Here is a 27,166-nt window from a genome sequence, read left to right as displayed (position 1 = left end):
ATTAAGGATTCCATTTTGGCATGACAGGATATGCCAATGAGACTTCCTAGTGCCCTACTTACTGGAATAAAACTCATGGCAAGACACCAGTGTGACTACATCATTAATTAACCTGAACCACATACCGGAACATTGCTGCTATAAAACTCCCCTATAAAGAAAACATGTTTTCTCTACTGAGAATCCTGGAATGTGGGCCCCAGCAGAGCCACAGCCTTAATTTAGGAGATATTTTGATGTTGTGTCTATATCTGCAATTGCCATAAAATTTGCTTGTATTTGGCTTGATCTTCAATAAATTGAGTTATTTTTTTCCAAATTTTATTTTATTTTTAATACAGCAGTTCTTATTAGTTATCTATTTTATACATATTAGTGTATATAAATTGAGTTCTTGAATGTGCTTCTTGGAAAAATAAAATTAAAATGCCATCCACACTACCAGGATTTGCAAACAACTATATGAATGAAAGGATCACTTTTGCTAAGGCAGGGATGCTTTATCTGTGCTGTTCTTAAAAGCATACTCTGAGCTCTGAACCCACGATTCACTGAATCAGAGATCTATAGAAACCTTCCATTTTCTCTAGAAAACAGGCTGACAGAATCGGGAACAAATCATAACTATAGCAGCCAGGTGAAACTGGGACTTTTCCAATCCAATCCATATGAAATGACATATACCTTTTTTTTTACGGATAATTCTTTTGTGAAAAGCTTCTGAAAATGGTTGTCAATATTTTCATGTAACCTCAAAGTCCCCCTGTGAGACCAACTAGACAACAAGGATTAAAATCCCCATCCTATTGATGGGGAACCCAAGCTAGTAAAGAAAACTGGGTTTTCCATACTTCTATAGCCACACTATAGACCAGAAACAGAACCAAAAGTTTCTTGCCTTTTTCCCTTAGGCTTTTTTTCTGGTCCAACTCTGAACCCTCTACCACGATCTCAAAACATTCTAAAAAATTCAACAAACCATCTGCAGTAACCTTGAAGGAACAGGATTCCTGACAAAGGTTCAGGATCTTCCCAAATTGTAAACATAATACCCGATCCCAAATTTCATTTCACAAACTTTTCAACTACATATGTAATTTCTCCTGGTGAGAACAAAAAGAGGTCTTAGTTTTGACAACAGCCTTTATTAGGAGATTTCTGAGTTTTCTCTGACTGTTCCAAATCTTGGTTGGATTGTTAGAAGTAAACAGTATTTTAGTCATTCCAATCTGTCAACATCAAATGTCATTACTGAGATAGAAAGAAATGGAACCAGTATCACTTTTTAAGATCTGAACTGAGAAAATTTATAATTATGGTTTATTAAGGACCTAATTTTACTTGTTTATTGGATTAATACCAAATATATGAAAACTGTAAGTGACACACTTTTTTTAAAGGGGGTATTTGAATTTGCCATTCAACATTTGAAAGAAAATTTCCTAGTTTTTTTTTTTTTTTTTTTTGCAGTACACGGGCCTCTCACTGCTGTGGCCTCTCCCATTGTGGAGCACAGGCTCCGGACGCGCAGGCCCAGTGGCCATGGCTCACAGGCCCAGCTGCTCCGCGGCATGTGGGATCTTCCCGGACCGGGGCACGAACCCGCGTCCCCTGCAATGGCAGGCGGACTCTCAACCTCTGTGCCACCAGGGAAGCCCTCCTAGTTTTAATAAACATAAAAATGCATATTTCACTAAACCAGATTCAACATTCGCCCCCAACCCAGTGCCCTTCAGAATACTGGATCTTAGCCCATTTTCAACACCAGTATTATCAATCACTTATTTCTTTTGTTCAAGATTCGAATAGAAAATGCAGCTTGAAAAAGAACATGGAAGGAATAGAAGCAGCAAGAAGAGGAGGAAAAGTAGCAGTAATGGAAAACAGATGAACAGCAAGCATTTCACTCCTGTGTAAAAATCCTGGATGCCAGCAGCTCTTATCAGGTGACGTACCTCTAACCAAGGGGATCCATCAAACTTTGGGCAGCAAATCAACACAAGGGCAAAACTGACACTTACCCCTGCTCCCTACATGGAACCTAAACCTTAATTTTAAAGTGGTTTTATCTATAATCATTTGGTAGTAAACTAAGAAGAAAGAATTATTATTGCGATTCAGAAATATGTGGTTGTGAAAGACCATCTTTATTAAAAATCAAGTAATGTAGCATCTTATTGGGAGGGGTACCTAATCAATCTCGGATATCAAAATCTTTCAACTTTGGGACTTTTTATAGGTATATAAAATCAAAGGCAATGTGGTGTCACGGAGAGAACACAGACTAAAGTCAGGAGGACTTTTACCAGCTCCTCCTATGTAATTAGCTTTGTGGCCTTCCTGAAGTCACTTCTTCTTTGATCCTTGGTTTCTTGTGACCAAATCTTGCTTGCCTGAAGGAAGCAAGGCATGATGAAGATGGAATTTACTATTCTGATCCCTCTGCTTATAGGAGTCTTCAGGTATCTCAATTTCAGATTCTGGACTGCAATTTCTGCCCAACCTCCCAGGTGAGGTCCCATGAAACAAGGCCAGATAGTTGTCCTTGAGATGCTGGGGTAGACAGGTGTTGTTTCTAAGGATCCCCTCCTCTAGTAGTTATCAATGCCCTGCCTGATAAATCTAGGTCAGGATTCACAAACTCAAAACACCTACAGGGGCCAGGAGGCTAGTACACATTAGTGAAAAGAATATGACAGCAGAGACTGGTGGGAACTGTGGTAAACACTTCCACCAAGTTTTCCTAGGAAATTGCTTATTTGAGGAGAGACCCAGCTGGAGGAAATCACAAATGAGCAGCACCTTCCTTCGTCTCCTGACCAGCTACTCTTGCCCAGCACCACGCAGCTGGAATCCCTGCTCTCAAGAAGAATCTTGACACAAGAAAGGGAAATCTGCAGAGATGTCACCACGAAAAGTCAAGCAGGAGAGGGTAAGCACTAACAAATCTACAAGAGCCTGGAGGTCTGGCACCAAGTTTTAAACCTCCCTTGGGCTAAGCACAGTGCTCGGTATAATCAACAGCTGCTCAATAAATTCTTCCTAAATGAATTTTTTAAAAAATCTTGATTAGGAGCCACTATTACTTATCATTCTGTGCTCTTCTCAAGGGTGACTGGATCAGACTGGTAGCTTTGTCTTAGCAGGATAACGGCCAGGGAGGAAGAACTCTGCTACGATATGTAGGTTACACCCATTTGAACTCTGTTGGCCTTTCAGGGGCAGGTGCTGTATTCGTACTTCTTTTAAATTAATTTAACAATTATTTACTGAGCCTCCACTTTACATCAGACACTTTGCTAGAGATTTCAGGGAATCCTAAGGCTCAATATCTACCTATAAGATGCCCATGGTATAGTAGGGACAGAGGGATAGAAACACATACAATTAAAGAGAACAGGGTATATGTGTGACCAATAGCTAGGACAAACAATGTGTTATGGCAACACAGCAAAGGAACCAACTCACTCTCCTAGAGAGGTCAGTGAAGGCCACATGAAAAAGTCACATTTGAGCTAGACCTTGAAAAATAAGTGAGCTTTTGTCAAATGTAGAAAGGGAACAATAACATTCTAGAAAGAGCACACAACATGAGCAATGATGTAGACACATGAAAGCCCCACTGTGTGCTTGGAAAAGGGTGAGCAGTCTAGGGGGTCTGATACATGGGGTATCTGTAAAGGGGCAGCAAAAAATGCATCCCCAGGGCCTAGAAAATGCAAACAGTTTTTGGCTGACAATGACGTTGCTGGTTTGTTCTAGGTTCAGCTTTACCAGTATACTTACTAAACAGCAATGGCTATTTCTCTAGATCCTCAGTGATAATTCAGGGAAAGATCAAGAGCTCAAAAGATATTAGTGAGGCCTAATGGTCATATTAATGCTACCAAGTAATACTCCTGAACCCAAATGTTTTACAAAGTCATCTAAGGCATTTTCCGTTTCAGATTCATACTAATTTAAGACATACATATAACAAACCTTAAAATGAGAACAAAAGAAGATAAATATTACCAAAAATCTCAGCTTAAAAAAGTGCTACTGGATCATGCACAGAATTAAATTCAGCCCTGATTTTCCTGGTAGCCAAGGCAAAAAGATCAATACTGAGTTAAGAAATTCTCATCATCAAGTAAAAGAAACATCAGTTCCTCAGATATCAGTTGACCTGTGTATGCCACCTTTAAAGCAAGAAGAGGAGGAAGACGAGAAAATGTGGAATAAAAGAGAAAGAACAAGAGGAAAAAAGAAGATGATTATCTCCCCTTTTTAAAAAAAGTGAAATTTCCTCATTAAAACCATCAACTGTTTTGTTGGTGAGGGGACCAAAGGTTCAGTGCCTGGATGTGTTTTTTTCCTTTGTAGCCCCTTTCTGTTGATGTTTTTCTGGCTTTCTAAGCAAAGAGGAAACCTCGCCCATTCCTGTAGACATGCATTTATGACCACATTCTCCTGGCCAATAACCCTAAGTGGCTCCTTTTGGCACCTCGCAAGGGTGGAACGTCAATTGGATCTGGTCATCAAGCTGCTGCTACCACTCAGGTTGAACGCTGGCAAGTTCAGAGAGGGTTCCAGGGCAAAGCTAACTCATTAAGGACAAAATGTGCAGGCACATTTGACCTTTGGAAATCCAGCCCTGGTTGGAAGCTTCCAGATTCAAAACAAAAGCTCCAGGGCTGGAAAGAGAGTTGGAGGAAGCGCACTGTGAGTGCTGGCCCCATCCCCCATACATTCCCCTGTGACTGAGAGCCTCATAAAATCAATAGAGCAGCATTATTAACTCCGCAATATCATAACAGAAGGCTTTGCTCTCTGCCTTGGTGGAGAGCAAAGACGGCAGAAAGGCAGGCTGGCTCCAAGGGAAAGGATGCCTCATTAAAGGCTTAACTCTCAGGAGGCAAATGCGTTTAAGCTCTACAGATGAAGCCAGTATTGATATAGCACCTCCCCCACCCCCATAAAAATCTTGCCCTTGGTCAAGGAGCTGTCATAGTGGAAGGAAGTACAGGTAGACCAAGCTAGGTCTGAATGACAAAGAGTTATTGTTTAGTGCAGACTTCCAAAAAGTCATGCCAGGAGGCTAACCCAAGGCAAAAGTTTCAAAAACATCGTACAAATGTTGAGTCACAAGTTGTACAGCATCCCATTGCTGCTAACTTTTCAACTTGTTTTCCTGGGTCACCTACAAGTACCAAAATGAACATTTTCCAATGTTTTCACCAGAAGAAAATACAGAGCTTTTGTTATACCTGCATGGAAATGAAACCACCAGCCCTACGCTTGTGTCCCTTCTGATTTGCTTAGGACTCCCAACCAGCTGGGAGTCACTGCTTCCCTCTCATAGGTCACATGACCCAATTCAACTGCCTCTATCACCAAGTCAGTGTCAACAAATCTCATGCACACCCGATGAACAAGGTTCATTTCATGCTTCCCTTCACATGAAAATGTACCTTGGTCTCTCCAGTACCCTGCCACCATCCCTCGGTAATGCCAGTAACTGTCACTGCAAGGCTGAAAACTGGCAGATGTTAAAGGTAAGCAAAGTTAAGATTTCAGATACATCTTTATCCCCAAATCCTTCTCCCAATCATGCAGATCCAGCAAAAGTCTTACTGCTGTTCAAGTCACTGTTGCCTTCAGTGCCTCTAATTCCGGCATTTGATTCTAGATAGAAGGTTAAGCATCCCCTGTTGCAAATCATACTTACATCAATTCAATCCATTTGCTGTTAAAGAAGCATTACTCTTCCCAGAAAGGTTTTTTTCCCCTTTAGCTATGTACCAAGCCAGAATCAGACAAATACGACCCGATATGTTTATCGATATTATTCACATCACTCAACAGGACGCAATGGCAACTCACCAATCCTGAGACAGAACTTAAGGAACAGAATGTTCATCGCATCTGTATATTTTTAAAACTGCCACCACTGATGACCATAAGTTACCTACTGCTTTTTCATATACAGATTTTATAAGGAAGTGCTGTACAGTAACATATCATTAAAGCCTTAACTGACATGCTTAGTCAAAATCTCTTGCCTGCCATGATTTGCTGTGTGATGTGAAAAGACCCATTAGCTTTTCCTTTTCTTTACTTCCCTCGTTTTTTTTCCTATGAAAGGAATAAAATAAATCTATTAGAAAAAAGAGTTGAGGTTAAAAAAAAACCTTTAAACAAAAATATACTTACTCAAACAGTAACAATACATATAGGATACAGAGCATGACAACCTCTTTGTTTAGCAAGGTTAAAACTCCAGCTACATACATAGAAAAGAATTTATATACCCAGGAGGAGACTAGTAATATATGAAATACAGGTGTCTAAAGGTTGTAAGTATCCTCAACCCAAAATGTCTGTTCCATTTTATATTTCCTTTTTGAGTGGTAACTATACACTTCCAGGAAAAAGGTTTGAGAAGAACATTTTGGGAAGTATATAAAAAAGCTATGAGATGAATAGGAAAATTCCTTAACTATTTCAGATGTGACTGGGAAAGTCACTGAAGAAATGCTCTCTCCTGACGCCCTATTCTTTTCCTTATATGCCAATCACAACGCACACATCCATATGTACCTATCTATCTTATGGGTCCACCTCTAGACTCTAAGCTCCATGACAGCAGGGACAATATCTGTTTGGGTCACTACTACATTCTCAGTGCCTAGCACAATGCTTGGCACATCAAAAGCTCTCAAGGAAGGAAGAGAAGGAGAAAGAGAGGAATTAAATGAATAAATTAAAGAAAAAGAACCAGAAGAGTGACATCACTAAGATGGTGATATAGGTGGTTCCAGACTTCACAAGAAGAACAACTAACAGCTATTCATGGACAAGACATCACTGAGAAAATCCTAAAGAAAGAGAACCAAACAAAAATCAAGAGGAGAAATGAAGCACAACTACAAAACTGAGCGTTCTCTACTTCTTTCTCAAGAATCCTGATGGTTTATTGCAGACGAGTGTGACTGTTCCAACTCCTTCACCCCTCGTTGGTGGATGACAAACTCTGATCAGCAAGGGCCAGCTGACTTCAGGGACTAGGAGTGAGCTCTGTTCTGACGTGAAGTGGCCAAGAAGAGGTAAGTGGACAGGTGGATAGGTAAGGGACAAAGCAGTCTCCACAACCAGAGTGTTTTGGAGACACAGGATTCTTCTGTTCTCGTCTCTCCACCTCCACCACTCTTCTGTTAAGGCGACCTGCCTATAGTCTTCAAATTCTTTCCATTTTCACTTGCAGGGTGAGGTCGGGGGAATTCAGGACACACTAGAACCGGACCCGTTCCAGGTCGCTCCCCTTCCCAGACTGCTCCTCCTTCCTTTCCGGCCAGTGGGCCTAAGACAATGGACCCTTGAGCCCCACCCCTGAGTCAGACCAATGTAAAACTGTCACCCTGAGCCCCTCCCCTTGCTGTGCTGGGCTTCTCCCTGCCCTCCTCTGGAACTCCACAGAGGCACAGGGTTCCCTCTTCCAGAAGTAAATATCTCCCAGGACATCCTGGAAGTAAAGCTTCCAAACTTCTTTTTACTTCCTTCCCTCACTCCTGCCCAAGAAAGAAAGTGATCAGTGATACTGGGAGAAAAAACATTAAGAAAAGAAAAAATACTGGAGCCTGTGCTCCTCTCTTGTTGCCCTGACCTCTTCCTGGAAGGTTCTGCCACCTGCCGCGGGGGAAGCACTGAGGGGCCAGGTAGGCAGGCAAGGCTGCCAACCTGCTTGCTGTTCTGTGGAGCACACACTTCCCGTGGATGGGCCCGCCCACAAGCCGCCAGCGGGAGGGCGACAGGAAATACTGGGAAGCCAGAGTGACATCGCACCGCCCGGCGGGGTCCAAACACAGCTTTATCAATTTTTACACCTGATATTAACCTCTCTCTCTCTGGTTCCCGTATCTGTTTTCTCAAATAGGTTAGGGAGGGGAGAGGTGGGGTTAATTTATTGGCCTCACTAAAATAATGGCAATCATGGTATAATTATAGACAACTGTCAACAGTCCAAATTGTTGATAATTATTGATCTTCTCAAGAGGCTTGGTATTTTTTAAATGAACATAAGACTAAAATATATATATATATATATATATATATAAAACACGAGGAAAATGTAAGTGGCCCATCACTCCATCACCAGGATTGTCTTAAAAAAATTAAAAGTAATGACCACATGTGAAGGTCAAAAACATTTAAACAGAACAGAAAAGGTGTAAAATCTCCCTTTTCTATCTCCCAGCACCCTCTCCTCCTCCTCGAACTGTCAATGAGTACTTTCATATATCCTTTTATTTGAAATGTTATGCGTATCAGCAAATAGACAGCTTTATTTCTTCTTTTTTCTCATTTACACAGAACGTAATTGGCTTTTCATTTTGATAGCTGGGAGGTCCCAGGTAAAAAGAGGCTGGGGAGGGGATGGCCTGGATTCCTTCTTGATTCCCCCTCTGCCCCCTGCCCACAGCTCCCTTTGCCCCACAAGGACATCACCCTGCTTTCCAAGGTGTTCCCTCCTACCACACATGCCCGACTCCCTCAGAGCAAGTGCCTCAAAATGAAGTAAGTCATCTGATAGCTATAGAATAAGACGTCGCCACTGGGGGAAACACGGGACTCTGTATTGTTTTTGCAACTTACTATGAGTCTATAATTATTTCAAAATAAAAAGTGTTTTAAAAATGAAATAAGTTAGCACTTGACTGGGAAAGCCACAGTGGAGGAACCTGAAAGCGAGAGGACAAGGAATAACAGATGGCGACAAAGCTCTCTGATAATATAATGTGCCAGTGCCAGCCCCAGCCTCTGCTGCTTCCATGGTGTTCACTGGCCAGGACTATAGCATCAGCCGGGTCTTGAAACATCTTAGGATGCGTTTGATTTTCTTTAAAGAACAAAACAATGTTTTCCAATAAAGCTGTTTGTTGCAAACTTGAAAATGTTACCACTAGGTCTGAAGCAATTTATGTTTTTTTCTTAATAGTTGAGTGTGTTTCTATCCTCTTTTTAAAAAAAAATCAAAACTAAACTTTAAAAGTACATAAATATTTAATTTTGCAGGGAAAGGTATGGCTCTCCAGATGGGGAGTCCATCCAATTCATGATCTCAAGCATTTTATGGCCACACTTCCCTGCAAATCACATTGATGGCAAAAATCCAGCTGCATACCTAAGTGTTTTGTCACATTCCTGACCCCAGAATCAAATTTCTCATGTGGGAGGTTGAGCCAAAGGTATGTCCTGACAAACCCCTACAGAAGTAGATTCCTGTCCCTCTCCATCTCCACTTCCCCTTGAAAGTCTGCAGCCACAGCAAACAGGCAGCTGCGAGCTTCAGGGACCCCCTCCGACTCTACCTAGGGTGAGGGGAGGGCCGTGGCTGCCATCTGACCCAGGCAGGCAGAACAAGAGAGGCCCGTGCAAGCCACCACATGGGCTGCTCCCAGGGCCATCGAAGTTGCAAGCCTTCGCTTTGAAAGAACGTAGACAGACGGAGTTACTCAACCCCCCAAAACAGGGATGGGCTAAAACCCTAGTGGCCTCATAGACAGTGATCCAGATGCACCCTCATTTCCACCAGTGCTCCAGATGAGGCAGTAGGAGAGTGGGCCTTTGGACCTGACACTCTGGGCCCCCAAATTCTTGTCAATAGGGCACCTGTCTTAAGCAGCATGGAGATCTGAGCATCCTGAGTTGAAGAGTTCATGGAGCTTGACCAACATAGTGTGGTCCTCATGTCAGAGAAATCAACCTCCCTTCTTATCTACAGTTACCTCCTACCAGGGTTGTCTTGGACAGGATAAAAGTCCATGTCCCAGAGAGCACGCATGCTGCTCTGTCACTCCAATCCTTGTGTAGCATAAGCTGGGTTTCCCTGTAAGTCAGCTGAAAGGTCCTGGTAAGTCCAGGACTTCCTATCCAGGCAAGTCCCCATCTTCTTATTATCAAACAACATGAGACAGACATTGTTAATGAGTCATTTTAGCCACCCCAGACTTCCACTTGCAGAAGCAAACTGTCCCCAGGGTTCTCCTTTCTATACAAAATCCAAACTTCCTTCATCCTTGGGCACCAACACACATACACACACAAATGCACACAATTGTTTCATGAGTGTGGTAAAATATTTTAACTTTTAAAAATTTATCTTAAAAAATCAATTAAGCTAAATGTATTATCTTAATCTAGTAGTTCTGACATACTATAAATTATATACTAAGTTTACTTTTTCAAAATTTATTTAAAAGCTAACACACACACACACAAAGAAATTAGAAATTATGTCCCCACTTCTAGAAAACCAGTAGGAAGATTTTTCAAAGTGCCATAATTAAGGCACAAGTAATAGCCCCATTTGAACAAGTAAGAAGCTACTATATCCCTGCTGAGAACACTACACAGAAATCATAAGGAAGAAGCAAGTCAGCAAGGAGTGCTAGTTTAAGGTTTGAGACTAAAGTCTCCCCTACCACAGAATAGAAAACAACAACATTATATAGCATATGACAGTTTACAAAGCACTTTCACAGCCATATATCATTTGATTATAAGAATCCTATTATTATAAACCCCATACTGCAGATGGGAAAATGCAGCTTAGCAATTTGCCCTGGTTTATACTTACAAAGTCAGGCCTAATTCCAGTTTTCTGACTCCAAGTCCCTTGATTTTCTACCACACCAGCGTTCCTCAAACTTCATTTCATTCCACCTTCATACATTTTTACCAAATCAGCATTCCATCTGTGTAATCATTTCCCTATTATTTACATTTTTAACTGCCTCACTAAGGCATTATGTATTAAGGCTGAATATATTTTAAAATACTCTTCCTGTAAATGTTCATCAATAAAAGATAATCATAAAATTAAAAACAATAAAGCCAAAATGATATTATTAACTTTTAGCTGAATGTTTGCCTGTCAAAATCTCTGGGTCTGGGATCTATTGTCGGAAGGAAGGAAGGAAGGAAGGAAGGAAGGAAGGGAGGGAGGGAGGGAGGGAGGGAGGGAGGGAGGGAGGGAGGGAAGGAGGGAGGGAGGGAGAGAAAGAAAGAGAAAGAGAGAAAGAAAGAAAGGTAGGAAGGAAGGAAGGGAGGGAGGGAGGAAAGAAAAAGAGGCAAGAAGGAAGGAACAAAGGGAGGGAGGGAGGACAGGACAGAGAAGAAGGCGGAGGAGAAGAAAAGATTATCAAGCCTTAAAGACATACTACCACAAAGCTGAGTCTTTCTCCTTGAGTTAGTCAGAAGGATTGAAAGAAAACTAAAAAGGGAATAATAAGGCCTCCCAAGGTGATTCTGTTGTTATTTAACGCTGTGCTCACGAAGCCCTTGGAGTGCAGCCCACCCTTTGAGAAGCACTGCCTTGAGCCATGCCACACCATGCATTGTGTTAACATGAGAATGCATTTGAAATACCGAAAAGGGATGAATTGTGAGTTTGGGATTAACATATACAAACTACTATATATAAAATAGATAACCAACAAGGACCTACTGTATAGCACAGGAAACTATACTCAGTATCTTGTAATAGCCTATAATGGAAAAGAATCTGACAAAGTGTGTGTGTGTGTGTGTGTGTGTGTGTGTGTGTAACTGAATCACTTTGCTGTACACCTGAAAGTAACACAACATTGTAAATCAACTATACTTCAATAAAAATTTGAAAAATAAATAAATAAAATATTGAAAGGGGGCTCACATTTCTTGATGGTCCAATACTCGCTTGGACTTAAATAATGTTCTCTAAAGCTCAGGCAGGTTACCCGCAAATTGAGGAGAAGAAAACAGATTGCAGTGAGATGTCTAATGGTCCTCAAATTCTAATATTTGTAAAATCCTAGTCTCTATGAATAGGGAGCATAAAAACAGAGATCATGAATGCAAAAACAGGAGGAAAATGTAGGCAGGCACATCCTGGATAGGAAGACAAATGGTTTGCATTCCGCTTCTCTTTCACAGAAGAACTGTGCAAGGACATTTGAAGTCCACATAATGTCTTTCTTTCCTTTTTCCTTTTCTTTTCCTTATTTTCTATCTTTCTTTTCTTTCTTTCTTTCTTTCTAGGGATATTTTTTCAGAAATATTTTAATAGCTGCCAATTCACCCAGTAAGATAAACAGCTGTTAGTTTAAAAAATGAATTAATATATATATTAACAAGATAATGAACCTGGACCTTTACTTAACACTCAGAGTTTTTAAAAAAGAAAGAAAGAAAAAGTAATTGGAGATTGGAGAAAAGGAGAAATACCCCGCATCAAGTAACTTAATGGAATGACAGGGGTTTTTTTAACAGGAAAAGAATGACCCTGAAAATCACCAGCTGGTCAACCTAAATGATATCCTTAGTAATATCAGGGAGCCAATACAAAAGAATAAATTTTTTTAAACACCCCTAATGTAGACTAGCATCCTGAAAGCATTAGAAAATGAAGGCCAAGTGCCTTGCTGGCAGTATTTGAGTGCCAAGCGTAGGAAAAAATGCAAATTACTTGATTCTCAGGAAAGTACTTTATTATAATTCCCTGGAGTTCTTCACACAAAAAGCATCACTTCCTCAGCGAAACAAGTCATATAAAATCTACTTCCACACAAAATAAGCAGTTAAAACAGTTAATGGGGTTCTGTACAACATGCTTCTATGTCAAGACTAAGAAACCTCAGAAATGGTTACATGTTTTTCTATCACAAAAAGGAGTTTTTCCCACCACTGACCAGTTGGGTCTCAGGAGTGACAAAAGAAACAGTGACAATGGCAGTCATTTGTTAATGAGGGCTGTTAGACCAAAAGAACTTTTTGTTTGGTATTGTCCCATTTCACTCCCATTTCCACCAAGAAGAGGCCGCAAGCTCAGGAAACTTAGAGTCAGTTTCCAAATTGGAAAATGTTGCAAATACCAATAAGTAATAAACATGCTCTGCAGACACTGCTCAGCCCAGGCAGGGAGAGGGGTAAACCAGATGGTCTTTTCCAACCCAGATTTCGATGATCTACAACAGAACCTGGATGACTAGGAGAAATTGAGAAGCAATTTGGAATCTGCTTTATAAAACAGAATCCCAAACAAAGACATTCAACAAGGCAGAGAAATCTAAAAAGAAATGAAAATGGATTCCAAATAAGAGTAGTAATCAAGCCAGCTTGAGACTGATAAAGAAATAAAGGTTGTCCCCAAATCACAGCGTTTTGGAGGGGAAGGTGACTTAGAGAGCTGCCAGTCTGGGGGTCACAAACCCAAATGCATGCTCACCTGGCCAGAGATCAGAAACGAAGCGAGGTAGAAATAGCGGAGACAAGGTTAATTGAAGAGTGCATGATCTGTCTAAAAGCATTCCAATTAAAAATAAATTGAAATATGTATGCTGACCAAATAAAACAGCTCTTGAAGCCAGTTTAGCCCAGGAGCTTCCTGTTGGTATCTCTGATCGCTGACTATTCCTAACTCTACGCTACTATATACACATGAGGAAACTGTGGACCAGAGAAGTCACATCATTTGATGATAAGCACGGAATAGTGTTTGTAGGTAGCAGAGCCAAAATGATAAGATTATATTACACACTGAGATGAAGTTAAATAGAAAAAATGAAATGACATTAAGGTAAAAATCCTGCATGTCCTTGGATCAGGTACTAAGTTCACATGGGTTATTCTTTCAGAGGCCAAATTATATTATCATCTAGCTAAACACAAAGCTTCTGAGAACTGGGGGAAGATGTATGCAAGGAGAAGTTGTACCAAAAAAATAAATTAAAAAATCCTAAGTAGTCAGAGTCAGATATTCAATTTTTCAAAAACAATTGTTAAATCCATAATTAACTTTGTCACAATGGTCCTGAGTAAGATGGCAAATGGAGCTCCTGACTTCCATTTTCCAGACAGGAAAAACGAGGTACATAGAACTCTCACGGCTTTTTTTTTTTTTTTTTAATGGATTCTTTAAAGTTACATGTTCAAGGTTCCTTCTAGACACTCCTCAAAGAGCAAGGTAAGGAAAATCCTTTCCATACTTGTTACTGGGGAAGAGTACATTTTAAAAAATTGGATAAGTTTAAGACTCTTTTTTTAAAAAGTGAAATTCCAAGGGAAAAAAATCTCATTGAGATATATTAAGTGGTGTGAAATCTTCCTAGGAAATCCATGAAGTGCAGAGAAGGATGAGAACATCCTCCCTTGGGGCAGCTGGAAACAGATGAGACAAAGAACTGGAAACCTTCTTTCTGGGAGCCCTCCCTCCTGCCAGCCAATGGGACCTTCCTTCCCTGGATTCTGTGTGTCTAAGAAAACACAAATACACACTCCTCAGAAGGAGGAAATGCAGTCTGCACACAGGGCTGGCATCTCTAACATAAATCTCCCCATAGGTGCTGGGCTAAACCTTCAACATGAGGAAATAATATTCGAGTTTTATAGCAGCATAGGCATGATTCTTCCCCCTCCCCCATAAAACTCGCAACATGGAACAACCACATCAAATTATTGCTTTTCAGAGGCCAATTCAAAAACACCCACTTTATCACAGAAAGAATATTCCTTGTGTATGTGATTGCTTCCATTATGTCTTATTTGAAGGGGGGAAATGAAATAAAAATCCTATCGGAGATATTTATAGATCTCATAAAACCTGATTCACTCTCATAAGCTGCTGTAAGCTCAGTCATCAGGTAAGGCAGAAAAGGCAGGTGTAGTAACCAGCACTGTATTATAGTATATGTGCCTAATTCTGGCTCGTAAAGAAAAATAACCGCATGCTGGAAAAACTTAAGGGAAGTAAGTCAGAAGTAAGACTGGAAAGAAAGGGAACGAGTTGGACATTTGTGTGAGCAAGTCAAGCAAATTCCAAGGATATCAAAGGGGGCTGAGTTTTGGGGACAATGGATATTGCTAGTATTTCCCCACTTCTACGCACCAGTGACTTCATGAGAGCTCTCTTGTGGGATGGATAAAGGAACACCATGTCCAATGCCCAGCATTCTCCCTGGCCTGGCCTTTCATCATTCACCTTCTCTTAGACATTCCAGAATCACTGGGATCTTAGAGAGACCAGTGATACTATTTAGAAAAAGAGCATTGTGTCACTCTGCACTGTTTTCAACAGGAGGAAGGATGGTTGAAAACGGGGAAGGAAAGAGCATTTGTTGAGTGGATGCCATGTACCAGACACTGGGCCAGAGAGCCAACATGCCTGCCCTTACCTAGGCATTATTAACTCCATTCCACTCATGACAGAATGAGACTCAGAGACGTTAGGTGACTTTCTCAAGGTTCCAGCTCTGTCTGATTTCAAGGCCTCGTGTAATTTGACTACTACAAACACTACAACATTAAGGAGCCCTAGCACAACCCAGTTCTTTTTCAGATGAGAAAACCAAGGCCCAGAAAGAAGACAGACCAGAAAGCTGTTCAAACCCAAACAGTTCCACTGAGTCCCAGGCCATGACCTTTGGCTCTTGCCCTGGTGTCTCCTGCCTAACTAGGAGTCAGTATAAATGTAAAAATTTGGAGTCCTGAGCATACTGCCTGGGTTTGCATTCTGGCTCAACCACTTACAAGTTGTGTGACTTTAGGCAAAGTCATTTAATAACTCGAACCTCAATGTCTCCATCTGTAAAGTGGGGATAAGAAGAATATGTATCTCACAGGGTTGGTGTGAGGATTAAATGAAATGATGCACATAAAGTGCTCAGATGAGATCATCTCTAGGAAGTATTTGACAGATATTAGATATTATTATGATGCTTATTATGATAAGAGGCAGAATAGCCAAGTGGAAAAAAGGAAGAGGGAAGTGTGTTCCACCACTGGTTTTGCAACTCATTTGCTTTGCGGCCACATTAAGACAACTTGCTTAATCTTCCTCTGCCCCAATTTTCTCACCTCTGAACGGGAAATTCTGTAATACCTGTCCGTTCCTTAGTTACAAAAAGAATGTGCCGATGACAAGAGGTCCTGAGCAAAACACCCTGAGCCCTTAAAAAAAAAAGTTCAATACAGATGTTTGTTAGACTCTCACAAGCCAACATGAACATCTCCGTCACAGAGGAAATCATATCTTGGTCCATATCAAAGAAAGCAAGGACCTTGATATAGGGAGGCAAATGCACAGGGGAGGGCTGAGCCATCTTGGAACGCAGAAAGCAAAGCCAGAGACGCAGTCTGTCATTGAGCAGCATCTCAGGGAGCTCACTGGAGAATCAGTCCTGCACAGAGGCCTCCTCACAGAAGACATCCTTCACCCCTTAGGCAGGAACTGTGCTCTATTAACAGGCTCTACAGTGGCCATATGAACAAACACTAAGAGCTCAAAAGGTAGGGCTGGGGCAATCTATTTCCACTCCTTTGTGTGATGAGCGAATTTGCCGCCTCTCCAAAAATAAGAGCCAGCACTGTGACCACGCCATTGAATTCCTGCTACCTCGGCTCTGCAAGGTGAGTGTGAAAGCGGGGTCAGGAGCAGGCGGACACTTCCTTGCAGAGCAATTGCTCCACAGCTAATTGCCATTTTCACGGCCGGGTTGAGCTTTCCAAAAGATATCCTTCAACCCTAAGCTCTGAGCTCCTCTCATGATGTTCTCTCTCGCCAACCGTACCCCCATCAAAGACAGTTTATAGATGAAAGGATGTAGCTACAGTACATACATTTTTGCAAACATCACAGTTTGAAATAGAGGCATTTCTAAGGCTTCTTTGTGAACATCGCCACATGCCCACAGTCATTACCACAAGAGCTAAAGCCTTCTATGGATGAGGAGGCAGCCTCCTTGCCTGAATGTCCTCAGCGGCAATTCTTCCACAGTTTATTTTTGCTCCTCTTACTAGAAACATGGGTCCTTTGAAATTCTTTATAAACAGAGTCTACTTGCAAACAGTGAGGTCAGAAAGAAATATGTAGAGCTGCTACCTAATGCCTATCTGGCATCACCCAACAAATGTTTGTGCATGCATCCATCCCTTTAAAACCACAGAGCAGGCTGAGGTAAGTGGAAAATCATGGTCGAGAGCTTGCTGAGAATGAATTATTTGAAGCACGGCATGGTTGGAGTTTAATGCCCACCACCACAAAGGTACCAGAAATGGAATTTGACCAGGTTAAGCAAACCTCTAGTGGGTCATAGGAAATGTGAGCTAAATGAGAAACACTTTAGGGTAAGGGAAAGTAAAACAAGGAAGATGAAACAACACTTGGACAGTTGCTATTAACCGAGGAGCTGGATGAAGTACATCCACTGTCCTGCTTTATTATAAACCTCTATTACACTTAGATTCCAAGTTATACAAGAAATGAAATATTTCCATATAAGTAGTAGCCACCTGCAACTCTGGTATCTCTGATATTAACCCTCTATAGATTAATGGCTCAAAGCCTTGGCTGCATATTGGAATCACCCAGAAGCTTTATAAAAACACTGAGGGAGTTCCCTGGTGGTGCAGTGGTTAAGAATCCACCTGCCAATGCAGAGGACGTGGGTTCCAGGAAGATCCCACATGCCGTGGAGCAACTAAGCCTGGGCGCCACAATTACTGAGCCTACGATCTAGAGCCCACGGGCCACAATTACCGAGCCCACATGCCACAACTATTGAAGCCTGCACGCCTAGAGCCCGTGCTCCGCAACAAGAGAAGCCACCGCAATGAGAAGCCCACACACTGCAACGAAGAGTAGCCCCTGCTCACTGCAACTAGAGAAAGCCCATGCACAGCAACGAAGACCCAAAGCAGCCAAAAATAAATAAATAAATAAACAAATAAATAAATAAAATAAATTTATAAAAAAGCAAAAACAAAACGACACTGATACCTGGGTTCCACCCAAAGGAATACTGATTTAATTGGTCTGGGGTGCAGCCACAGTTGTGAACCATTACTACAGACATAGTCAAATCTTAAGTCACATCATTAAGCCCTAAATATCTATTGAGTATCTACCACGTGCAAGGCTTTCTAAGAACCTGAAGGGTTATGTATTAAAGGTTTATTATCAAAATTATAACCAAGGCATGGACTCTGCTCTAAATCATGCAACCTAACTGGAAAAATAAGGCAATGGGGGAAAAAAAAGAAAAGAAAAACTATACTACAGGACAAAACTGAAAAGCATCATGAGGAAGTAAAAAGTTCTACACAAGAGTATAGAAACAGCAGCAATTACTGTTGGCCAAGGGAAAGCGAGGGAGTTTCCTGGAAGATGTGGCAACCATCTGAAAGTTAAAGGATGGGTAGAATTTGGACAAAGAGACTCAAAGAGGAAGAAGAAGGAAAAGGCTGAAGGAAATGACATAAATGAAGAGAGAAGCAGGAAAAGTACAGTCATTCAATTTGGATGGCGGTTACCGCACATGGTAACAAAGGGGGAAACTTGTGACTACTACCTAGACCCAGTCTTGGAACATCGTGACTCTTAGACATTTGGCCTCATCGTATGTAAAAGAGGGCCCCATTGACAGTTTGGAGCATGGTGATGGAGGCAGAAGGTCAGTCCAGCTGAGGTGATGGGGCTGCCCTGGGGCAATGGCAGAGCAAGAAGAAAGTGGTAGACCATGGTGACGTACTGTAAGAACCAAATCAATGGGATTTTTCAACCAATCAGAGTGAAGGGAAAGAGAGGAGCCAAAGATGGCTGGACCTTCAAACCTGGATCACAGAAGAAAGGTCAACTCAATAAAAGAAACAAGGAAGCCAGGAAAGGGAGGAAAGAAGTTGACGAGTTCAAGCTTTGGGACATATTCAGCTGAGGTCTTCATGGGACAACCCCAAAAGCCTTAAGTGTCAGCCCCAGGTTTCCAGTTCAAAAATGTGGGCCTGAAACTCAGGAAAATATTGGAGTTGGAGCTGTAGATTACAGCTTTGAAGAAATAAAGAAGTCTCCATTTGGGAAGAAATCTTCAGTTTCTAAGATCTTAGAGGTGAAACCAATCTGTGAGCCAAGTTTCAAGAGAGAATTTTCACCATCATAACTATACTAGAGATTGGGTGGAGAAGGGCCAAAAGTCACTGAGCAGAGTGAAGAGCACCCTGCGTTTCCTTTCCTCACTAGGGACACTGAAAATTGAGCCTTGGCTTCACCTCCCACCCCATAAGGACTTTTTAAAAACCGCACAGTTGTCTCTCTTCCCAACTGCTTATCACAATGTGCAATGTTTTTTGTTTAAATTTGTAAAACATTACAACCTCACTGCCCATCCAACCCTCTCAAGAAATTTTAAAACACTTCAAAAGAGATTTTTCTGAATTGGCACATGATAACTGCTACAGTTTCATGCAGTCCCTTTGTTGGCAAGTTGTCAGAGACAAAGCATTTCAAAACTTCGCATTTGACGCTTTCCACATAAAACCCCAGTTCTATCATCCATCCAACTCCCTACCGCATACATCTCAATGCACCCTTCTTACTCTCGCTCCGTTTGTTATCATTTAAGTGACAGCACTTTTTTTCATAAGGCTGGAGTTGCAATTGGGGGCTTTTATTTTGTTTTTTCAGTACAGTGTACATTTTCCAGGTTACCACACATTATTAAAAATGGAAAAGAGATTAAATTACACACATAAGCTTTCTCCAAGATATTCAATATCTTGGTTTAGGGCCCAGACAATTCAAAAATTCCATGTACTAGTATTGTTCAAAGTAAAATGGGGGTTTTCTTGCTTCCCTTTAAGGGGAGAGGGGGAAAGAGAGAGGAGGAAAGATGAGAAGTGACTCAAAGTATATTCAGAACCGTGTGATGAAAAGCAAGCAAACTGATTTGGGCATCTGAAAGAGTACTGGGCCTGGGACCACCATCCATGTTAACAACAGCTGGGTGACCTTGGAAGGTTCAATGCTTCATCTGGCTTCAACAATCATTTGGTCCTAGCCTAGTGTTTTAGAGTTAAAGAAACCAAGACCCTTTCAGGATTTGAAATTCTAAAATTCTCTGGGTCTAGCTTTGGTACAAGGCCTGGGGCTTGACTTTCAATATGACCTCAGGAAATGTCAATAAACCCATATTCAGAAATAGATATTGCATATGGCTCTACATTAATTATTTTAATTACCTATAATCATTTCCGAATGACACAGACATGGATGCTGTTTCCTGGTCATTATGGACATGCGTATTCATTCACACTGTCGACTCATCTGCCCTAAAAGGGCCACCAGCCCCATTACACCATTAGCTAAAAAAGCCTAAGAAAATTTAGTAAATCTCAAGTATGTTTTATAAACAAGGTTGTAACGAGGTGGGTAAGTACAGAGAGGCATGGGTCAGTGTTCAAATACTGGACTTAAAATCTCTTTTTTTTTGGCAACTGTGTTCTAATACTGTATTACTTAATTCTGAACATGCTCACTCTCCCCTACTGAAGTCAAGCTCATAGAGGGCAGAACTATATCCAATTCAAATTCGCATCACCCAAACAGTATTTTGCACATAACCAGAGCAAAGGAATGAAGTACTGGCGGTGAAATATTTTCCATATTTTAATATAAACAGAGAAAAGCCCACAAGGTGTGACTGACTGCCTCTACCCGCTCAGAGGCATGACCAATCTTAGGTAAAAGCCTGTTCCAGTAATGCTCAGTCAAGAATGGTATCACTATGAAATCAGAAGTCACTCCCACCTCAAGCAGGCTGATTCCGGACTGATCACAAAGCTGCTGCCGACCCCCTGCTGTCCATCTCTATGTCACGCATGTGGTGGATGGGGCAGCTGGAAGCTGCTCTAATGGAGAGTGCAACGGACACAATACACTTAGCAGGACCAAGTTCTCAGGGTCACAGCAAAATGCCAAGTGAGGAAAACAAAAAGGATTCAAGGCAGGAGAAATGATTCTCCAAATTAGCAGCAGAAAATGAAGGCCAAGGAACAAGAAGGGAGAGGAACAAGATCATGACCGATCTTAGGTAAAAGCCTGCTCCAGTAATGCGATATTTGATTTGGGGAACACTTAAATTAAACTAAGTAAGGAGAGCTTCTCACGCGGGTGCTCTAAAATGAGCACACAATGTAACCGGGAGGAGGAGTGTTTCTTAACTTGTGGATGTTGCATGTAACATTAATGATTAGATGCTGCATCTTGCTCCACCGACTTTAACACCATTAGTACTTATAGAGCTTCCTAATCACTGTACTAGGTAAGATTTGGCAATTTGGGTTAAAACATTTCCACCTGTTTATGCTAAGCAAGCACTCAGCTAATTTGGGGAAACAAAGGGGTTTATTTGTAGAGAGATAAATCTCCACCCCTCACCCTTCTGGCATCGCTCAGGTTACGTTGGGGAGCTGTCCTAAACTTTCAGCAAATCCCAATTCCAAACATACATGCTAACTGATAGATTGAGTGAACCGGAATCACAGAGGCGTTCTCTGCATTCACCAATCATGGAGTCCAGCAAAGGTGATTTAAAACCCCTTGCACGCTACTGACAAACTGCAGAGATAGCGGGTGTCTGCCACCCGATCTGGCCAGCTATCCCATCAACATGAGCCAGTTCGGACTGGCCAGAGGAAACTGTCTTCTCTCCCAAATAAGCACACAGTGATTAAAGAAGACTGCATTGCCTTCTCGTACTCAAAAAGTTAAAATACAGGAATTCTCTGAAGGGAGAAGAATCTGAAGATTTATAAGAGAATGGCTACTGAAAGCTCCATTAGGACCTTCTCTAAACTATTCCCGTTCAAGTGGAGAGGCAAATAGCCCCCACTGGCATTTATATTTAGAATGGGCTGGGAGAGAGGAAGAGCACATTTTGCACACTGAAGGTCTCTGACATACCCATACATAAATCATTTCAGGGTGAGGTGTCACATCTTCTGCTCTGCCCTTTAAATGGATTGGACCCCAACATCACATCCTCCTCAGGGTAGGGAGTGGGGGTGGGAGTTTCATGGAGAACAAAGAAGTCACCACTTCCTTTATCCCCCCAACTAAAGACAGATGTAGTAAAAACATCTGCGTTGTAACATTCACTCACTTCAAAATACCAAACTACAAACAGGTAGACTGAGTGATAATGTTTGAGAATCCCTAAATCTACACAAAGATGTATCTATTAAAAAGAACATGGAAATTAAAATTAAAAAGAACATGGAAAGGCCAACTGTGTGATAGATGGCATTCACATGTGCTTTCATTTGTAAAGCTACATTTATTGAGTGACTGCATCCTTATTTAGAAAATCTGGAGAACAGGGGCAGTTCTGATTTTTTTTTCATCTATCAAGTCACTGTTTCAAATTTAAAAAAAAAATAGAGTTATGGTAACTAAAGAGCACACAAATCACATACAAAAAAGAAAAAAAAAGCCAGCTATTTTATCCTTTCAGTGTGGTTAGCAAGGCTCCTTTGTGTCTACAAATTTCCCTGGGTGGTGCTGTTGCCAAGAAATTCTAATTCATGACAAGGTTTTCTGCAAATTGGGGACAGAGGCAAACCTGCGGATGCAGGGACCCTACAGTTTGCTTTGTCTTTCTGGCTGAGACAGCACCAGGCTGCTCGGGCCTGTAGAAGGCAGTGCAAAGGCAAGATCCCAACATAGGAGAAGCGATGTAGCTCACAGATCAAATCCCATCCCTTGCACCATGAGGCTGTTCTTGGCAGGCAACCATTTTTGTAAGTTGTCCCCTAGAGATGCTTCATACCAAAGGCCCTTGTAAAAAGTGTTTCAGGGTGCCTGAAACCAAGATGAAATTGCAGTGTTATGGGGACGCTGTAGTTCTTACAGTAGCCAAGTATGCCATTAGTTTAAAACAATGGGGGAATGGGGGAGGAGGGAGGAATGTTCTATGATTTATTTATTTGTTTCCAGTAGCAGTGGAAAATTTTCTCTGAGCAAAAAGGAGGCCTGAAACTGACCCCATCTGCCAATTATGAATCAGCATTAACAACAAGCATAATTCCATAAGAGTTTTCAAGTAAACATACCATGCTCCTCAATGGCATGAAGCAAAGCTAAGTGCAAATAAGACTTAGAACATCATTACTTGACCTGCACTCATGAAATAGCAGTCTAGGTATAAAGAATATATCCAAATTCTAAAAGTCTTTGTAGCTTCCCAAAGAAAAATAACCATCAGTATTGTACCAAATCCTCTTTTATTTTCCAAGTCAGCAGTGGGTCCAGAAAAATCATGATTTCTAATGGCAACAAAACTCATGAATGGGTCCCCCTTTATCCATCATCAAGTGGTACCCTATACGCTACTCTTAGTTTCTGTCCTACCTTTGACTTTTTCCTACTTTTCCTCAGACAGCTCTTGGAAATTTTCCTGCAAGTTTCCAAAGAGCTTAAGGCTGGTAGCCTTAAGAGTTGTGCGTCAGCTGAATTCCATAAAATAATAGACCACATAAGCACAGTGTAATTTACAGTTATATGACAGGCAGGGATGATGTTACTTGGGCCAAATGCTTAAGTATGCAGTCAGAGCCCAGGAATGGAGAGCTGTTAATGTAGGATGTCCATCTGGATTTAAAAATTACACCAACAATGGTTTTCATAGTTGGAGCTGTATGAGGCTAAGACAATATTGCCCAAAAACCCAATGTCAAAATGACGACCCCTGTGACAGGAGGGCCATGACAAGCTCACTGACTATTAAGCAGAACAATTATCCCAGACTTGAGTTTAAAATAAAAACTCCAAAGAGTCCATCCTTAATTTTCAAATGCACAGATGGTCTTGAGTTTATCATCCAAGCCACTCTGTTTCTTACGAACCAAATCAGACTACTGGAATCTCTGGACTTCGCTCATCTCCTCAAGGTACACTGTTCACTTTCAGGAGTACATCTAATAACTGCTCCTCATTTGACCTCTAAAATCTGATTACCCCAGAGCATCAGGAAACTTCCTCCTGCCTGGGGTTCTTTGTAGCAACCTTCTTGAGCTGATTTGAGCACAGGAGCCTTAAAATTTCACCATGTGATGGTTGATTTAGAACCAACAGTTGCATATAACCACACTCCCCTCCTTTATACTCAGAAGAGGCAAGAGGGAGGGGGCAGGTAGAGGGAGGAAGGAAGAGACAGAGGTTGGAGGTTATGTCATCAGCATGAACTGGGAGGCACAGTCACCTTTACAGAAAGCATTTGTGACTACAGAGCCCACAGAAGAAAGCTCCTTGGAACGATATCTCATTTAGGACCGTGTCCTCACAAGTTATGTTTCAGTATGGATTACGAGCATGCCTCTGAAAGAGCTTGGCAAAGGGTTTTAAGCTGAGGGCAGTTGGCAGTAGGAGAGGATTAACGCAAGAAATAGGGGGGGTGAAAATTTATTTGCCCACAGATACAAACTAAGCTAGAGATGCCCTGAAGGAGGTGAGATGAAGGATGAGGTGGGTGGGAAGCGGAGAAGGCTTCTAAGGAAACAAAAGATCCAGTACATCCTCTAATTATCAAACCAATGATGTTTCTTTACAGATCTAGACCTTCTCAAGGATGCTCTAACCAGATCTAGAAAAGCAGGTTTCCTCTGGAGAGGCCTTCCCCCAAAGCAGGCTTTACTACTGTGAAATCTTGAACCAAACAAAGTTGTGTGATTCATCAGGAGGGAACGTTGTAACAAATAAAGCCAACTTTCTTCCCTCCAACCCTGCTTAACAGTTAGTCACAAACAAGGGCTGCCTTGGGCAGGCTGACTAAATCAACAGATTCTCTTCCCTAACCTGTCTAGACAGTTGTTAATAGGCAACCGATTCAACACCAGTGGGCTGACAGTGTGAAATGAAGACTATTTCAGAAAATGAAATTCTGGCAACCTTTTGGTTTAATTAACATGTGAAATAAAAGCAGGAAAAAGCTCTAGTGAGACCCTTCGTGAGATAGTCTCATCAATGAGATGAGATGGGGGAAAGGATGCACTGGAGAAATGCCTTCTGCTAGAAACATGTGAGCTGTGCGTGCGTTTAGGGAAAGACAAAGTCAAACACATCTGCCAGCATCCTTGGGCAGGAATGTATGTGTGGAAGCACAGACACCAGAGGCCAGTACCTGGAGAAACTCCAGCCTCGAAATCAGGGGAGAACAGCAACTAGCAACAATGGTACACAGGATAGGCTCCTTATACCACAAGCCAAACCTCACTCGCTAAAGCAGCAACTGTTACATCCCAGGCTCAAACTGGCAAATCCCGCTTTGTATCCTGTCGGAGGAAATTCAGCCGTTCATTAGCCTTAACAAGCTGCTGTCACGGAGCAGAGAAGTTACATGAGCAGCCACACACCAAGCCTCCTGCCGCCCGCCCCAAGGGCAAGCACGTTTCTCCCAGACGGATTGTGCACGTTCACACTTCCAATGTGCAAATCCGAACTGTCTTCTTGCACGTTCCATGATGCACACTGTAGAATTCTGAAAGAATGTTCGTGTCCCTCCATCCCCACCCACCATCTTTCCTGCAGAATGTCCCCTCAGCAGCTCCTAATCCTTACTGAGAAAACCACTGTTTCCGCAGCAGATCTCGCACTTTCCACTAACCAGCACTTTCTTTATTCCACTTCACAAAGCCCAGTGAACTTGTCACCAGCCCCGCTTCCCCCTCACTGGGACGCCTAGCCAACTTGGCATCGGTGCCCTTCAGCATCTTAGGAGTTTCTTGACTAGTCCTCTAAAACAAAGTCAGAGGCATGGAAGCACACACCACCCTTTGTCGGAGGTTGTGCTAAGTGGAGAGGCACACCAAACGAAAGAGAAGCAAGGACACCCACAGACGGTGTTCTCCTTCCGAAGACACCGCACTGGGGAAACCTACAATGCACGGTCAGCATGAGATAGACACATCTTCCCATCCTCTTCCGAGATATCTTTGAGTATCCTTTATCACTGGGCTCCTCTTCCTTCTGCCCAGCTTCTAATCTCAAAATCAAGTTCCTATTCTTTACTGATACTCGCTAATTACTAGGAAAACACTCCGCTTTGCTCCTACCCCCTCCCCCCCATCTGACGGTCGTTAGCACCAGTTGAAAGAGATGAACCTGATTTAAGGTACCAAGGAGGTAGAGCTCGTGCATGTAGGGACGCGGTACCTGTCTGTGATGGCTCGTAAAGCCCCAAACCACCTTCCCACCCGGCTCCTCCGAACCCCAGAAGTTAGGCAGGTCTCTGCTGGGGGGCAGTGAGCCGCACAACGTGTGCGCAAGGATGTGTGTTGGTGACTGAAACGCAGGCAGCTCCGACCGGCCGCTCAGCTCAGCACACTAAGGGGTTAGGGGGTGGGTGGAGAGGTAAGCAGATGACTGTTTCCGAAAACATTTTAAACAACAGACAGCCAAAAAGGGGGGGGGAATTAAACAAACGAACAAACAAAATTCAACCCCAAGCCCACACCAACGCAGCCCCTGCGTCTCCGCCGCCACCACACGATTTACACAAGTAATTTAAATCATTCACCTGCTGCCAGGTCTCCTCCAGGGATGGCAAAGCTGAGAAGTAGCCGGTGTCGTGGACAAGTTGTAGCTCCTGGAATATACTATAACTAGCCAACACGTCCATGCTGCTGCTGCCGGGCAAAACGGGAGGAGAAACCCTCCCCCGAACACAGTTGGGTCTGTTTGTTTGTCAGTCTGTCTGGCTCACCCCCCAAGGAGGCAGACATCCAGTGGCCCTTTTGTTTTGTTTTGTTTCAGTCAACTAAAAAGGAAAAAAAAAAAAAATCAATGCAGAAGAGAGGGAGAGAGGAGGTGAGAGAGGAGAGACTGAGTGGGGTGGATGGAGAGAGGCATCCAGCGTGTACAGTGCAGACGGCTGCCAGGAAAAGGGGACTTCACGGGAGTAACAATTCCCTTCCAGGGCTCTAATCACTCCAGCTCGTGGATCAGGAAGGGGGATGCAAACTCACTGACACGAAGCTGCCATCTATTTCTGCAGCGCTGTTCGCTCCTAATGCAATCTTTGCTCTTTATTTTGGGAGGTGGCATTTTTTTTTTTCTCGCGATCGCTTCTCTCCCCCTCTTTCCTTCCCTCCCCACCCCCACCCCCATCCTTGCTAGTTTGTAGTCTCTCCCCCCCCTCCTCCTTTTCTCCTCCTCCTGCTCTTCCCCCTCCCCAAACTCCCTCCCTCCGCCCGGCTCTCCGCGCAGCCGTGGGATCTCGGAGGAGGGCGTCCATTAGGCCGCGTGTGACCATGTATGGTAAACAGGGGGCTCATGAAGTCACTGAGGACCAATGGGAAGCGTGGAGCAGGGCCAAGGGCGGGG

At 42.4% G+C, this 27,166-nt stretch overlaps 1 protein-coding gene across 4 annotated transcripts in view; it reads right to left on the bottom strand.

The window, feature by feature from the left end:
* The window catches only part of KLF7 (KLF transcription factor 7), a 113,315-nt gene extending 86,402 nt beyond the window's left edge, over positions 1 to 26,913 (bottom strand). For all 4 annotated transcript variants that reach the window (XR_014297019.1, XR_014297020.1, XM_082658832.1 and 1 more), the window contains exon 1: positions 26,361 to 26,913. Coding sequence is in view for 2 of the 4 variants with exons in the window: in XM_082658832.1 (XP_082514958.1) it covers positions 26,361 to 26,462 (102 nt within the window). In the remaining 2 variants the exon portion in view is untranslated. The remainder of the gene's footprint in view (positions 1 to 26,360) is intronic.
* Between the last annotated feature and the right edge of the window lie 253 nt (positions 26,914 to 27,166).

This window comes from Grampus griseus (genome assembly GCF_964374135.1).
Source record: "Grampus griseus genome assembly, chromosome: 7".
Lineage (NCBI taxonomy): Eukaryota > Metazoa > Chordata > Mammalia > Artiodactyla > Delphinidae > Grampus > Grampus griseus.
Note: the sequence above shows the minus strand (reverse complement) of the source record. Positions and strands in the feature narration are given on the sequence as shown.